The sequence below is a fragment of the Falco biarmicus genome, chromosome 12 (genome assembly GCF_023638135.1).
Source record: "Falco biarmicus isolate bFalBia1 chromosome 12, bFalBia1.pri, whole genome shotgun sequence".
Lineage (NCBI taxonomy): Eukaryota > Metazoa > Chordata > Aves > Falconiformes > Falconidae > Falco > Falco biarmicus.
In genome coordinates this window covers 27,788,135-27,804,239 of record NC_079299.1, presented here as the reverse complement: position 1 = coordinate 27,804,239, position 16,105 = coordinate 27,788,135, and the positions used below count along the sequence as shown (strand labels likewise).

The window sequence follows — 16,105 nt, the reverse complement described above, 5'->3', positions numbered from 1 at the left end:
AAACACCCTGTCTCTGCATTTTGCATATGGTAAATGCATATGCATACGCATTTACAACAAAATAAATTTGATGCTGAGGACTAAACAGATGAAGATCTGTATTTTCTTCCTGTAAATCTCTAGAAACAATTGTAGTATTTGAATATGAAGGTACTTCAGAGCTTTGTTAGAATAATGAAGGGAGCATTTTTATAAGAATTTCAGTGTTGCGCTGCCTATTTAGCCTTGGACCACTAGTTTCTCATTGTAATCCACAACACTGGAGGTGGATGTTCTGTACTGCAGTGAACTCCATAAAACCCCAGAAGTCTGATGTAGGTCTGGTTGTCTTTTGTTTTGAAGAATCTTGTTTACTAATGAGGAGTGATGCTAAAGGATATAAGTACTTAAAGGGGGGAAAGAGTGGGAAATACATGTGTTATTATTTCTTTTTTAGATTGCTTCCTTGTATCTGTAAGAAAAAATTATATGCCTAGGCAAGATGCTGAACTCAGCATAGCGTTCTGTGGGTACTTCATACTTCACCCTTGAAACCCATGCAGACAGTAACTGGTTCAGTTTTAGGTTTGAAGAGGTAAGTGATGAAATGGCAAACACAGTGTGAAGCCTCCTTGCTTTTCACTCAGCAAATAGCAATTCATTCCAGAGGCAAAAATAATAATTACTAAAAAAAAATAAATTTAAAAAATTACAAGTATTGTTAGTAATATTCAGGCCTAAGTAGACTGCGGAAACTGTGAGTTACTGTGTTTTAGATGGGGGGGATTAGCTCTAAGGAATACTGCTGTCCTTTCCAACAGTGTCTCAACGTTGACAGGATGTTTGTGGGATCCAAGGAGTATCCTATCCATCACGCTAGCCAGCCCTGTGGGTTAGTTTAGAATATCACCTCTTTTCCCAAACATTTGTCTGCTTTGTATTAACAGAATCCTTTCCTCCTCCTGTTCAGCCACACCTTGTCCTTCTGGTCAAAGAATCAAAAAACCCCGGTATTTATAGTCCATCCACCCCCCGTGCCCCAGGTTTAGCTTAGTACAGCTAAGCTTATAAAAGAGGAAGACTTCTGTGTTAAGTAACGCTATTCTGGATATGGTTAATTTTATGTCCTCACTCTTTGGGTACTCCAGGTGAATCAAAAAGTGCCTTTTTTTTTTTTTCTTTTTTTTTTTTGTGCGTGATCTAAATCATGTCTTCAGTAATAAATCAGTGTTGAAAGAAAGGGAGATAGCTCAAAATGCATTCAACCACTATAGCTGAAAGACTTCACCTACTTCTGTGTGGTTATTAATTAAGTCCTGATGTGTATTTTATATGTGTTCTTTCTGCTTTTGTGAACGGTATGTTTTTGGAGGCATTTTTTATGCTTTAAGAACCCTAAATCAGTGAGGAGATTTTCATTCTAATTTTTAAAGGCTGCTTAAAAGTTTCAAAATCAAAATTTTACTGTCTTTAAATTTAGGTCCTAAATCTTATATCTCTCCCAGTTGAATCTTCACATATTTCATTGTTACTAAATTTATTTAGAGGCTTGCTCTTGATTCTTATCATAGTGAGGGTATATGCGTGTATATCTTTGGAACCATACCGTTGTTAGAACATTACGTTTGTTCTGGTTTGGTGGGTGGAGGTTGGTTTTCTTTTTTACTTTCTTTGAACTGCTTAAAAATTGATGAAGATTAACAGAGGTACATGGAGTGACAGGGGAATATTTTTGTATTTTGTTTTGGTGATCTTAAAAGTTAACAGGTTATGGAAGAATGGATTTTTGAGAGGAGTGTAAGAAATGTGAGAGACTGAAAAGAGCTTTTCTAAAGGCAGAGGGAAATTTCTTCACCTTTTGCAGAGCTGCTAAAACATATGGCTTAAAAATATTACTTGTTACAATTCCTCTGATTCCTTGCTACGTGTACTCAAGCCATCTTTCCCTCACACTTCATCTGTGTCAGTTCATCTGTAAACAGTATTGACCTGTGAGCGAGCAGAGCTAGATATTGGTAAGATGGTAAATAACAATGAGCTTGCATCCCTGAGACGGGGCTTGATTGCTTGATAAATTATGAGCAATCAAGCGTGTTTTCTTGCAGTTAAATGCAAGGTTATGCAAATAAGAAGAAAGGCTGTAGTTCTGGTTTGCAGTACAAAGCTGTGCTGGCTACTGCATCCTAGTCCAAGACCCCTGACTTGAGAAAGGTAGCTGGAAAAGTGGAGGGGGCTTACACAAATGTGCATCGCAGCAGAAACTGAAGAGTTTAATCAATGCATTTTATAAACAATGAAGTAAGGACACAACTTGATTGTACTGTGTGAGTACCCAGACAAGGGGAAAGTATCTGCATAGGAGGGATTTTTATAGAGCTCTATTTCTGTGACTCGTTGATGAACTCAGGATAAGTTCAAATTGGTAACAAAAGTGCGTGTTTGTAGTGCTAAGGTAATTAGTTAGTCTTTCTGAAACGTACGGGGTCTGTTCAAGCACTCTTCACATCCAAGACTCAGAGTGCCGGATGCTGGACAGAATGTTATGAAGTGTCTTATACAGGAGCTCAGAGTAGTTGCAGAGCTTGTAGGTTTTAAAATCTCGGGGCGGGGGGGGTGGGTGGTGGGGTTCAGTGTCAATGAAAAAGGGTAAAGGCCAAGTATACAGGCTGGGAACTGTGGAAGAGTTCTTCACAGTCTTAAAAGTGTCATCACATTTCTTATGTCTTAGCAGAAAGTGCATCTGCTTTTCCCAGAAGGACTTCACATGCTGGCAGCTTGTATTTGCTGCATGAACTACCTGTTGTATTTGAAATAACTTTTCTTCTTGGGAACATTCTGATAGTAAAAGTAATTTAAACAGATAAAGGAATGGTCAATATGCCATAAGAATGGAGTGTTTATCACTGCAGGTGTGTATGTTTTAAGTGCCTTTAAATCCAAGGGCTGTCTTTCCAAGACCTTTGAGGATTTGTTGTGTAGTATGGGGTTTTGTTGGTTCTGGTTTCAACTTTGCTGTTAACAAAGCCTGCAAAGTCAGGAAACAGCTTTCTGAAGCTGTATTTCTCTAAATGTAGCTTTGCCCTAAGAACAGGCATTAAGTTTTCAAGGTGGTGTGACTATACTGAGGTACTGTATGGAGTCTGTGAGTGTATATACAAGAGGCCATCGTGCTACTGCAATGGGATGACTGTCCTATTATGAGCTTCCACCGTGGGATGAGGAAAAAGCAGCTCTGTGCTGATCTGAACTGGAAGAGACCCTGAAATAATGCATGTATTTAAAAAAATAATACAAATTCAGTAATTTGGCAGCACAGGGCTGCACAAGGGGCTTTTGGGAAGATTCTAAACGTAGCTGATCACTTCTTGGCCTTAGTTTCTTGTTGCCTATTTTGTTCAAAGCATGTCTTTGTTGGGGGTGTGGGGTGGGGGGACACACGTGGGTATAAAACTGCCGAATTGTGCTTTTGATAGTTATGGAGAATGAATTCTTTTATCTTATTCCTAATAGTTATGGAGAATGAATTCTTTTATCTTATTCCTAAGGCTTTGGAAATATGATACGTATTTTTGATATCCCTGTATCAATGACCAAAAAAGGGCAGGAGATAGAGATAGGTAGCATTAACATGTGTTTTGCCTTTTTTTTTTCTCTCTGTTTTTTTTTTTTTAGTAGTAAGGATATATTTTGGTAGAAATCTCAAAAGTAACTGTTCTGAAAGCCAGTGTTGGACAGAGTCCTTTAATGGTATCTGCTGAGTTATTTTGCTCTTGTTCTTTTTCTTGTTAGAACATTTTTTATATGAATGAAAACAAGACAGGAAGATACTACAAAATTCTTGATTTTTTTTTTTAAACACTTGCATCTGTTCTGAGTTGAAAATTCAGTCAAAGTAGATGTTTCTAAGAACATTGTGGAAGCATTGTTACCTAATTTTTAATATTTTAGTCTGCAATTCATAGTTTTGACATACACAAACACTAGATGGTTTGCATAGCACAGATTACACTGTAATGCTCCCCCTTGAATTTTTATTCTTCTCACTTAGAAAAACTTTGCTTTGGCTGGGTGCTTGCATTGCAATGGAGTAAAAACTGTACTGGTTACACTTAGCCCTGTATTGTGCTGCTAGAGACAGTCAACAGTAGGTGAATGTTGTCAGAGAAGGGCTAGGGCATGTAGACAAAAACAGGGTTAGGTAGTGTGCAAGGTCATATTCTTGTGACCATGTGCTATATTCATCCTCAAATACCGTTTCACATCTTTAAGTCAGTCTTTCCTTGCTGCTGCCAAGTGTATTATTCCCTCTCATGCAAGACTTTCTGGTTCAGTGCATAAAGGAGTAGCCAAGATGCTATGTCTCCTAGATGTCATTAGTAAGCTGGAAGAATGCAGATGCACTTTACTTCAGATAAAATGAACTTCAGTATTTCAGAGTATGTAGTTGGCAAATTTTCTGTTGTAAAGCATTATAACCTAGAAGGCACCAAGGTGTTGGAAAGGAAACTGAATAATTTGATAGTCTTTATTGTAAGGTTTGTGTTATGACTTCTGGATTAGATTCTAAATTAATAGTTTTGTTCACATTATTAAACTTGCAGAAATGCACAATACTACTAGCAAATTTTATTTAATGCTCTATATCCCTAAACAATTTTTTCCCTATGAATTTTTGACCTATATGTTATCCATAAAATACCACTGAAAATACCTGGGACTTTATTTAATATAAATGGATTTTGAAATAAAAAACATAGAGGAAAAATGTGTTTTGCCTGTGTAGTTTATAATTTAGAATGTTAACAAACCCAAAACTTGCTGTTAGGATCTGATGTTTTCCTGCGAAAAAACTGCATTCTTGTATATTAAAGGTTGTGCTATTGTGTGTCATCTAGGGCTGTGTTAAATCCCAGCCTCATTATACTCTAGAAGTGATGTGGCACATATTTAAGCTAAAGCAATGTTACAGTGCAAGTGGTGGGTTTTTTTCCAAATAATTAAGAGCAGCACATATTTTACAAGTATTTTTCATTTTCAAGTTATGAAATAAAAATACTCTTATGAGGAAAACTCTTAATTTGGAAACACACTGTGACTTCTTACTACCTCTGTGTGAAAGGAAAAGCTAGAAGTCACCTATTCTCCTGCTTAGACTTTGAAATACTTTTAAAAGACAGTAATTGAACTCTGCTTTTTTATTCCATTGCAGGTTTTTCTTCTATAATAATGGCAAAGCCTTATGAATTTAACTGGCAGAAGCCAGTTCCCTCTTTTATGCAAGATGGAGCTGTGTTTGATAGATATGAAGAGGTAAGAGGCCAGTTGCATTTCATTTGCTATTCTCTTCTAAATATGTAGGTGTCACAGACTGTTTCATGTTTTGCTTTTGTTGTACACAAATAAACTTTCAAATAACTCCAGAAATGGGGGGGGGGGGGGGGGGGGGGGAAATACCAACATGCTTCATTGCTATACAGATTTTTGTTTTGAAAGAAACAACTTTAAAATATATTTAATCCCTCTGAATTGAAATAAGCCCTGAGGAAGAGAAAGGGAGCTTTGGATCAAAATATCTGTAATGTGCATAAAGCTCTCTTCTTTGCAAATTCAGAAAGCATGTTACTGAATGAAGTTAATCTTTTTAATTTTTGTACATCTATCAAAAGGAGGTAGGGGAATATACCTTTTTTTTTTTTAAAAAAATGTATAAACTGAGGGCATACATGCACAAGGGAAAGTAAGAAAACATATTTATATTTTGATTCAAATACATAATTTGAGATTTGGAGTGGTTTTATCTGCTTTAGAAAATCAACCTGTACTCTATCTGAAATATGATTACTATGATCTCATGTCCAGCTGTGCTTTAATCCAGATTTATTAAAGGAATGGAAACCAGGACATTTTAAACAGCCAAAATAAAGTGCTGAGACCTTTACCTTACACTCAGCGTTGATATGCCAATGAGAATAATGTTATAAAGGTGTATTTTTAATCTTGTTAGGACAGGAAATCTCTTAAATTTGAAGGTATCTCAGTAAATACCTTCAGGGATATTAGTATTTCCTCTTATCTTTTGAAATATGAGTAAAAGGTATTTGTTTTCATGAGGCCTGCCAAGATAGGGGTAGTTGTTTTACACTGTATTTTTAGTTTTGGGGACAGATAAACTAAGATGATACTAGTGGACACAATTCCTTAGAAAGGAGGTTCATAAAACTCTTTTTTTTCAGCAAAGATTGATCCAGAAACTCAGCGTGTAAGGATCCAAGTGAAGAGGGTATGGCCCCATGGTTACTCTCTTGCACCTTAGATGAGCAACAGAGAATGTGCAGATACAGAAAAGAGTTTAAGTGCTTTACATTTTGGTGTGAGATCAAGAATGCTCAGTGAGGCACCTGGGTCCTTGGTGTAGTGATAGGGAGAATGAGACATCTCAAAAAGTAATACTTCTGCACGTGGGTTGGTGTACCCAGCAGGCACCTGTGCGAGACTAGGTAATGCTGGGCAGACGTGGGGTGAGATGGTAGCACTGTAGTCTTGCTCCTTACGGCTGCATTTGCTGCCTTCCAAAACCCTGTAGAAAGGGGGTCCTACTTGCCACCTGTGGAGCAAAATGTTTGTCCATCTATGTCACATTCTCTAGCTGCATTGCTTTCTGTGAGTTTTGCTACCGTTCAGTCCAGATTTGCTATGGTCCAGTTGGAATCCTGGTTTGTCTTCTTGAAGGCAACTGTTCTGAAACATTAAAGGGCTTTCACTTATGTAGCTAACTGTACATTTTATCTGCAATTTTACAGGAATCTTCAAGGGCTGTGAAAAAAACCCAGTGACTCAGAAGTTAAGATCTGTAGCCTATAAACAGCACTTGATGGTGTGGCTGTTTGATACCAGATGTATGATATGCATAAGCTATTATTTGTGTTGTGGTAGTAACTAGATAGCCTACCCTAGAGAGAGACCATTTTTTTTTTAGACATGCTATGCAAACATAGCAAGATCCAATCCCTATACTATAGGGCTTGCAATTTTCAAGAAAAATGTTTCAGATCTAGGCATCAGTTTTCATGGAAATGCTGCACTTAATTCTCTACCCTGACAGAAAGGTCATCTTGGGAAAAGAGAAATGGTAAGTGAACTATGGTTATGCAGCAGGTCAATGCAGGACTGGGGCTCAGAAATCCTGGTACAGGGTCTGGGTGACTGAACAGCTGTCATGTAGCATGAGAGGTCTTTTATGTGCCCACATTTCACTGAGTTGCTAGAAAAATCTGGGTCGTCGTTATGTGGAGCATTGTCTTGATTAATCTTTTGCTTATACAGGAATATCTTAACCAGAAGGATTACAAAATTACGGAAATATATTTTAGGCCAAGCATTATGCATGTTTTGACTGCTGAAAAAGTCTAGAACAGGGTTATCTCAATAATATGGGAAATAAAAGTCGGACATGATGAGGAATCTTCCTGGTCATGTTGCGTCTACGTGGTCTGATGGTAGGTGTGGGGGTTTTTACCGTACAAGATGACAAATTGCAGAAATGGTAATTTGATGAGTAGAGTCAGGGCTGGGGTGGAATATCAACTTGATTTGATGCAGGTGATGAAAAGGTACAGTTTACATAAACACCTTTGTGAAAACAACTTCTTTGGTATATCAAGAACTTTTTGATACATGGGGACAAAATAAATGACAAAATATTGCCTGCCTTTTATTGTGTGAGTAATCTTTCTGTGAAATGCAAGAGACACTCGTTTGGATTGATATCTAGCTGCATTTTTATATGAAACAGGACTCCACGGGCTGTAAAACCAGTAAATGTGATGTGTCTGGCAAGAAGTAGGTTTCATGAGGGACGAGTGCTAGGGTGAAGGCAGGAAAACAGAAGTTATGGTGAAAAAGGCTAGGTAGAGCAGTGCATGCTGAAAACTCATATGTAGTGGTATCAGCTTAGACTTAGCTATAGCAACTATATGCTTTCTGTCTGAGTTCCCGTGCCTGTAACATAAACATACTTGTTTGCTACTTGGATGGAAAACTGCAGTTTGTCAGTCCTTAAAACCTGTAAATCTTGTTAGAGGTTGTAAAATGGAGTCCAGAAGTGGTAGACACCATTCGATAATTAATGCAACCAGGGAAAAGGAGCAATTATCCCAAACACAGCATATCCCTCTTGGCTGTGCCCATCTAGGAGGGTTCAAGGACGTTACCCTGCTGTGGTTGCAGGAACTTGCTTGCCTTCATTCCCAGTGTCAAGTCAGGATAAGACCTGACTGGAATGTGACCATTCCTTAGCTCACCTGATACCCTTGATCCATGGCAGAGGCCAGAAAGGCACCTGTGGCTGCCTCCAGATGTCCTGCATCCCAGGTCAGGCTGGGGGGCTGCCTCAGAGTAACCCAGTGAGAACGAACTGTCCTGGATAGACTCTACTGACTTAGGTATGCCCCAGAGATTGAAAGCAATGGAGTTTGTGCCTGGGTTTGCTACCTAAATTCAAACTATTCTGTATGCAAGACTCTGAAAACAGCTGTGTATATTCATGTGCTTGCTGCCCTTGCTGTATGTACAGGAGATGACATGGCATTTCAGAAAGGTACCTCAGTCTTTAATATAGAGCAAAGTCCTGATGTCTGAAACAGTAAGCAGTGCTGTAGCCTGCACATGTGCTTTTTGGTTTTCAATTAAGAAAGTCAGGAAGTCCTGGATTCATTTTTTTCTTTAAGAATTGATTGATTCTGCACAGCGTTATCTTGCATTTTAGCTTAATTTATGGTGTGTTAATTGAGGCTGGAGGTGTGTGGAGGAAATTTCTTTTTTAATTCAGCTAATCTGATTTTTTGCCTTGTCTAGTCTCTTAGGTATGCAATTCTTTCTTAATTTCTCTACAAATCAATATCTGTCAATCTCTACTTGCCAGATACTCTTGCTACAAAATGCTTGCAGCATGCATACTGTCACAGTCTAACAGAAATATGCTTCCAAAATTCTGAATGTTAAAATGAACTGTGGTCTCATTTGATCCTGAAGGTAGTATTGGCAAATCGTGTATTTTTAGCCTTTATGTAGTTTGGAAGCATTTCATTTTCAGTGTGTTTTTTTGTTTTGTTTTGTTGGTGTGTTTTTTTAAGTTCCATTTCATTAGGGTTTTTGTTAGGTAAGAATCACTGCTTTTATTAAACACAACAAATCTTCATACTTGCAAAGAAGTAGGAAAATATTAATTAAGTGCCTCCCAGTGTCTCAAGTGGCAGCAAAAAGACAATTGTTAAAAATGATCATTTTTTAAAAGCCTGCCTCCCTCATTTCTGATTGCTTTGGGAATAACAAATTCTCCAGGAGAAGGTATTTGGGGAGAAAGGTAGCAGTCTTTTATTTCTGAACAATAAATAAATTTATGACATTTGTCAAACCGACTAAAATAATGGTCTGTATTTTCTTTTATATAGGAATCTTTTGTCTTTGAAAGCAACTGTCTCTTCCAAGTGGATGAATTTGGCTTTTTTCTGAGCTGGAAAAGTGAAGGAAAGGTATAGTACAGTTATGTCAGTAGTATATATTAGATATTCTTGCACTTGGTTTATATTCTGGCTAGTTTTTAAAAATCTAAAATACTGTGTTAATTTATTTACAAAGATAGCCTTAGTCCTATTATTTTAGAACTGACAGAAGTGAAGTATTTAAGAGGGAATTAACTGATATAAAAGGGAAATATACTGTTTAACGTTAATGTAAGTGTTTGCAAATAAGATTAATTGTTTGTTTTGCTGCAGTACCTAATGGAGCCATGTATCAACAGACCTTTGAACTTACACTTTTTTTTGCCGTTTCAGGAAGGACAGGTATTAGAATGCTCCCTGATCAACAGTGTTCGTTTTGGAGCTGTACCAAAGGTACTCTATAGTTTACACTCTTTATTTAAACAAAGAATATTTAAACTGAAGGTGAAATGCAGGATGAAGTTCATTTGTTTAAAACATACCAGCAACACAGCTTTTATTTTGCAATCACAGTCTAAAACTGTAAGGTCTAAAGTCAAGTAATTTGGTGTGATTGCAGTGGGAAGGTTCTGTTATCTGGTCTTTCTGATGTAGTACAGTGCTCAGCTGTCAGGATGCAGTGAAAGATGAACAATAGACATTGAGAACATGTATCAGTTTTCACTTATTTTGTAGCAGTGGGTTGTTATGCTTAGTTTAGTCCATTTTCCATTATCATAAAACATAGTTTTGTTTGCATCCCTCTTTATACAGTTAGATGGTCAGAGAGGGCAGCTGGTCACTATCTGCCATTTTGAAGAATATCAGTAGTACTAGCTAGGAGTTCTGGATAAACCCAAAATTACGGAAATATTGTCAGTGGTATTCTTCAGAAGGAATATGTAGAATTTGCTGAAATGAGTTGTGGGCCTCCCTCCTCCAGGCCTTGGCCTTTACTTTGGAAGATTTGTTGTGAAGCAAGATATCTTTTGACATGTCTGCATTTCCACTTTCATGTGTTAAGTGTTTCTGTGTTGACTGTAGATAACTCTCTTGGGAATTCATAGACTAAAATGTTTCCCTATTAGAGAAGGGGCGTGAGAAGTAGTGGTACAGACAACCCCATGCTTCTTGTGCTGACAAATATACCAATGTGTGTCAGACTTCACCTCTGTCTTTACATAGGTAATTTACTCTTTATGCCCATTAAATATATAGCCCTTGACCTTCAGCAGAGATACCAGCTTGTACGTCATGTCTGGGAAACAGCCAAAAAGTCACACAGATCATAACTCTCAGTAACTATGGGCCTAGCTAGATTGGAATAATTTTTGTAGAGGTTAATACTGTTTCTCTATTTCCAGTCTAAATTTTTAATTTAACTTCCTAAAATGTATTTAGTATACTTCATTTATTCCTGAGTTCTCACAATTGTGTTCCTACTTGTTGCTACATAGTGTATTTAGGGTTTACACACAATAAATCTAAGTGAAAGCATCATTTAAGACGATTGGCAAAGGTTTAAAGGTGCTAATGTATATGGAGATAGAAACACATCTTTACCATAGTGCATTGCATAACAGAAGTATTGCAAATGTAATGAGTTATTTATTCTGTTCAACAGGATCCCAAAATACTAACTGCACTTGAGGCTGTTGGAAAATCAGAAAATGAGTTGGAAGGACGAATAGTTTGTGTTTGCAGTGGCACAGATCTGGTGAACATCAGCTTCACTTTCATGGTAGCGGAAAACACAGAAATAGCCAAGGTATTTCACAATTAAACAGTGCGTGGGAGTTAAAAAAAAAAAAAGCTTCTCAGCAGTACTCGATTGTTTTTCCTTAGTAAGTCAGCCTGCTTGGCTGACTCAAATACCTCCTTATATCTGCTGCCACACTTTACAAAAGGGCAGCAGACATCCATTTGAAGCATTGTGTAATGTGTCTGTGTGCCATGGTGAAAGGAAATAGTGACTTTATCAGTCTCTGTGTGCATGGTGATTTATCAAAAGTAGACACCGAGACCATTAAATATAGCACAGAGCATTCCCTCAGCTGTTCAGTGTCTCTGTGTGAGGCTTGCACAGCAGACCATGTGATGATTATGCAGTGGATCTGTAACACACAGGGATGCTGAAGGGAAGTGCAATTACTTTCATTTTCCTTGTGGGTGGAGCTCAGCCCTCCAAAATTTTGTTTGTTGATAACCTAATAGTATTGTGTGGTTAATATTATTTGAAAAGACAAAAGCAGGAAAGAAAATTGCTATAGTTAAGGGAATTTCAGCGTGCCCAGGTTCTTTGCTGTTTCCTGTTGACATGGAACATTCTTAAGAAAACAATGGTGCTTTTTAACACGTCACCTTTCCTGAGAGCTTAAGATTGCAGTTCACAATGTAAATTCTGTGGCTCCACCAAGGCCTGGTACTCAATCTATCTGCTGTAAACTGTTTGAGAAACTTGATCCCAAGTACTGATAGTATGCTATTAGCTTAGATCCAGAGATTCTACACGTTTTGCTTTTCTGATTGTATGTACTTGCAGTGTATTGTAATCTGTTTTGCCTGTGTGATAAACATGGAATAGTGATCGATTACAAACACCTGCTAAATCCCCTCCTTTAAATCTCCTCTTGAAGAAGTGAGTCTTTGCATGGCATTAAGTAGCCATACATCTACTAACTGCAGTTTAAAATAGGCCTTGATTTAATACATGTCCAAAAGTAAGCCCCCCTTGTGAAATGGCAAAGGTGAGAGCTTGGAGAAAAAGAGGCAATGATTGTAGCTGAAGCAGCCCATGTAAGTGCAAGGGATTTATCTGTATTGATTTCTGCTATCCACCCCTCCCCTCCCCACCCCCGTTTGCCCTGAGGAAGGCGAGCATTACTTGCTGTAGAACTTTTGTCCCTTCCTCAGATAAACCAAGGTCAGGATTGGTTGGCACCTGGTTGGGATACTTTCAAACAACAGAATTTAGTGACAGACCCAAATACAAAAGCCCAGAACCTTTCTACCCATAAGGAGAGCAAAAAGGTATTCTGCTTCCATAGGTAACAATTTACAATTGGAAAAGAAGTAATTGCTACTCACTGAAGGCTGGGTTATAATGGAACTGAGTAACCATGCCAAAGAAGATGAATGCAATTTCCTGACTTCTCCAGGCTACCCATGTAAGGAGTGGTATCAGTGGGAAGTAGATTATGCCAGGCCCGTCTAGGACAGGGTGGCAGAGTGTGGGTGCAGTCCCTCAGGGGTGCCACAACTGTGGCAGGTGGGCATGTGCAGAGCTACTGCCTGCCGTGGGCAGTGATGAACCCTCCCCTCCAGGCAGGGCTCATCGCAGGCTGTCTGCTGTGATCTGTCATCATCTCTGCACTTGGGCAGCTCCATATTCCTCTGCCTCTTGTGGTGATGTGCTCAGCAGGTCCAGCCAAGTCATCGCTGAGCTCCAAGTATAACTGTTCCAACAACAAGAGTATGTTTATTATCGCTCCACTTGTCTCCAAGCGCCAACTCTGGTATTTACATTCTATCTACTTAAATTTTATTGGTGTTTTCAGCTAGGTAATTGGGTTTTGTTTCCACTCTTAAAACAAAACAACCACAAAATAGGGTGTACTGTCTCTGATTGCAAGCAGCTGTCATGGTCCTCTCCTAAAGCAACTCCACTGTGGTAGTAGAGAGTGACTGTAAAAGGTGGAATTTTAAATTTCATGTTTGGAATCCTGATTAAGTCAGGTTATATAAATTACTGTGAGCTAAAATTAAAACATGCGCGCGCGCACACACACACACACACACATTAGATGTGTGATCCTATGTGTATATTTTTCTTTTTTACTTCCCAGATGGACATTCTGTAACCTAGTAATCTGATAATCTGCTTTCTTCAATCTAGGATATTTGAAAAGCCAGTGAGTATTTGGGAGTGAATTTTCTTAGTGCAGAAGTGGTGTAGCACTGATGTAAGGCCTTAGCTCGTGGTATGTAGGCTGCCTACCCAAAGCTGGTATAAGTCCAATAAAGCTGTTGTAGTTCAGCAGCCCAAAATCTGGACTTGTCTGCTTTGCTCATCCACTTTGGCAATGCATTAAGGAATTTAACTTAAAAGATGAATGTAAATCAAGTCAGCTCTTTTTACATTCTTTAATATTACTGCCTATCAGGGTTAAATTTGTCCTGACAGTTGTTCTTTCCCAAATCCAGCTGTGCTCTTGGGAAGGACCATCTCTCCACCTGATAGTTTTTGCCTTTCTGCCAGAAAGTACTGTTCCAACTGCCCTGCTGGCAGAGGACTTCATGTGAACACTCCTAACTCACTTCAAGGAAGGGCTATAGCATTAAGCTCATGTTGGCTGTTTAGTGGCAAGGCTCACAGCAGTGTTTAGGATAACCTGGGTCCAGGAAGTGCTGATGCACACCATTCCTCTGGCAGTAGGTAGGGATGGGAGCAGCCACAGGGGAGATGGGAGACAGGATGAGGAGGAGAGTGGGGTGACCTTTTACACTGCCATAGCTGGATTTGAAATAAGGTATTTTCTACAGCTGTGTTACTGAGACAATGAATCACATCTTGATGGATAACCTGTGAGGCACCAGAATGAATCGCATGTGCCAAAACGTTGTATTACTCATATGCTGACAAACAGCATGAAGGTGAAATGCAAGCTGTATCACACAGCTAGTAATGTTATGGTGTTGAAGAAGACTGCAGTAGAAAGCATTTCATTTTGACATTATTAAACTCAGTTTTTCAGTTGCAATAGTGTTTTTCATTTCAAAATTTCAATTTGGTTAAAATACACCACTGATGGAGCAATTTGTTGCTGTTTCTACAATATGGCTCTTTTTGACTTACAAAAAAGTTCTGTTTCAGATGACCCTAATTTTTTTACCATGAAACAAGATATTAAATATTTGCACAAATCACATTGCTAGGAGGGCAACTAGGAGGTAGCAGAAGATTCCTGCAGGAATATCCCATAGTCACATTACAGAAAAGTTCTGTTTTCCCATAGGTTTGGTTTGTTTTGGTCATCCAAAGCAAAACTTTTTAAGAAACCTGCAGAACATGCTAGAACTCTAGAAGTCTGCTGCTGTTCTCTGTCCTGTTATGTTAATATATGGCTTATGTCTCATAGTCTACGTGATAAACATTTCTAAACTATGACTTGTCTTAAATATATGACCACTGCTTTCATGTTCAGGTAGCCCTATGCCAAGTATGTAATACCATGTTCTCTACAGAAATCTTCATATCCTACCCAGCTTGCAGTTAAGTGTATGTGATTTCAGTGTGCTTGCTTTTCTGCTTTTTCATGGTTTTTTTCACTATGCCACTGTGGAATTATCAGTAAATTGAAAACTTAATCCCTTCAGTTCTCCATAGCCAGGAGGTCAATTTCACTGTGTAAAGCTCCACTATGTTTGTCTCGGTTTGTATACAAAAGCAGCCAAAGTGAGTTTTCCAGCCACTTTCCAAGTAGAACCCTGTAATGGTGGAAGAGTCATTCTGGCATGGAAAGCTTTGCTGAAGAGTGATAGCTGTCTGCACACATCAGGCAACTCCCACTACAGAGTGTTTATGTGAGCCTCAGCTTTCCTGATAAAATACTTGAACGTTGGGATTCCCTTTTATCTTTGTAACAGAATTTTCACAGCAATATCCTGTAAACTTGTGCTGCAGTTGGTCAGTAGGGGATAGGTTTTATGCTGTCACTAGTCTGGTCTCCTTGCTCTTGCTGTCTTTCGTTAGAGGTAATTTTCATACAACAGAAATGGCTTCTGCGACATGTGCGTTAAGGGGGACATCTGCTGGTCACAGCACCGCTGGGTCAGGGCAGAGTACCAGGGAACCCTGCCAGGGCATGTTTGTCTTGGTAAGAGCTGAGAAATGTAGTTCTGTTCTCCGCATATGTCCTGAACCTTCAAGCTACCAAGCCCTTGACTCTGACAGCTGCCCAGTGCTTGGATTAAGTAGTGTGCAACTGTGGAGAGACTGCACTGAAATAGCGAAGGTAAAATCTCAAGAGGTCTGGATGATAGTGACCTTATCTGTAAATAAGCCATGGATGAACTTGTCCAGAATTTCATGAGCTGTAGGTTACAGTGATTTTTAGCCTTTCATGATCTGTACCCTTTTTAACCCTCATAAATGAAACATTGATGGCTAAAAGAGAGCTGAGAGACCAAACTTACCGGTGTGTCCTGCCACTGCTGCATGTGTTTCATTGATGAACCCTAGCTAAAACAAGGTCTCTGAATGCCTCAGAAGCATTTCAGTACTACAGCAAAAGCTAAGAGTACTTCTTCCATCAGTTTTTCTTGTACCTTCTCCTTATAGAGATATTTGACAATGTTGGGTCTTGTTAGAGGAAAAACAACACAATCAGCTTATTCCAGCCTGCAGTGTACTTAGATTTTGGCCTCTTGTGTCAGTCTAATGGTCTGTGTTTAAGGTGTACTACTCTTTATTATTGTTTCTCTATGATAAGATAGCAGGGCCCAGATACCTTTTTTATATGAATCTGGAATAATTCTTGGTATATGGAGAGCCATTCAGGAGTTATATTGACAGATTTAAAGGCACTGAACCCTATTTTGAAAATCAGAAACTATTTAGCACTAGCATCATTAAGAATCAAATCTAT

General features: G+C 38.7%; 1 protein-coding gene across 7 annotated transcripts in view; it reads left to right on the top strand.

Moving 5' to 3' along the window:
* The window catches only part of PLCB4 (phospholipase C beta 4), a 208,953-nt gene that overhangs the window by 109,874 nt on the left and 82,974 nt on the right, over positions 1 to 16,105 (top strand). For all 7 annotated transcript variants that reach the window (XM_056357323.1, XM_056357317.1, XM_056357322.1 and 4 more), the window contains 4 exons: positions 5,189 to 5,289; positions 9,429 to 9,509; positions 9,813 to 9,872; positions 11,083 to 11,226. In XM_056357323.1, coding sequence (XP_056213298.1) covers positions 5,206 to 5,289; positions 9,429 to 9,509; positions 9,813 to 9,872; positions 11,083 to 11,226 — 369 coding nt within the window. In that variant the 5' untranslated portion in view covers positions 5,189 to 5,205. The remainder of the gene's footprint in view (positions 1 to 5,188; positions 5,290 to 9,428; positions 9,510 to 9,812; positions 9,873 to 11,082; positions 11,227 to 16,105) is intronic.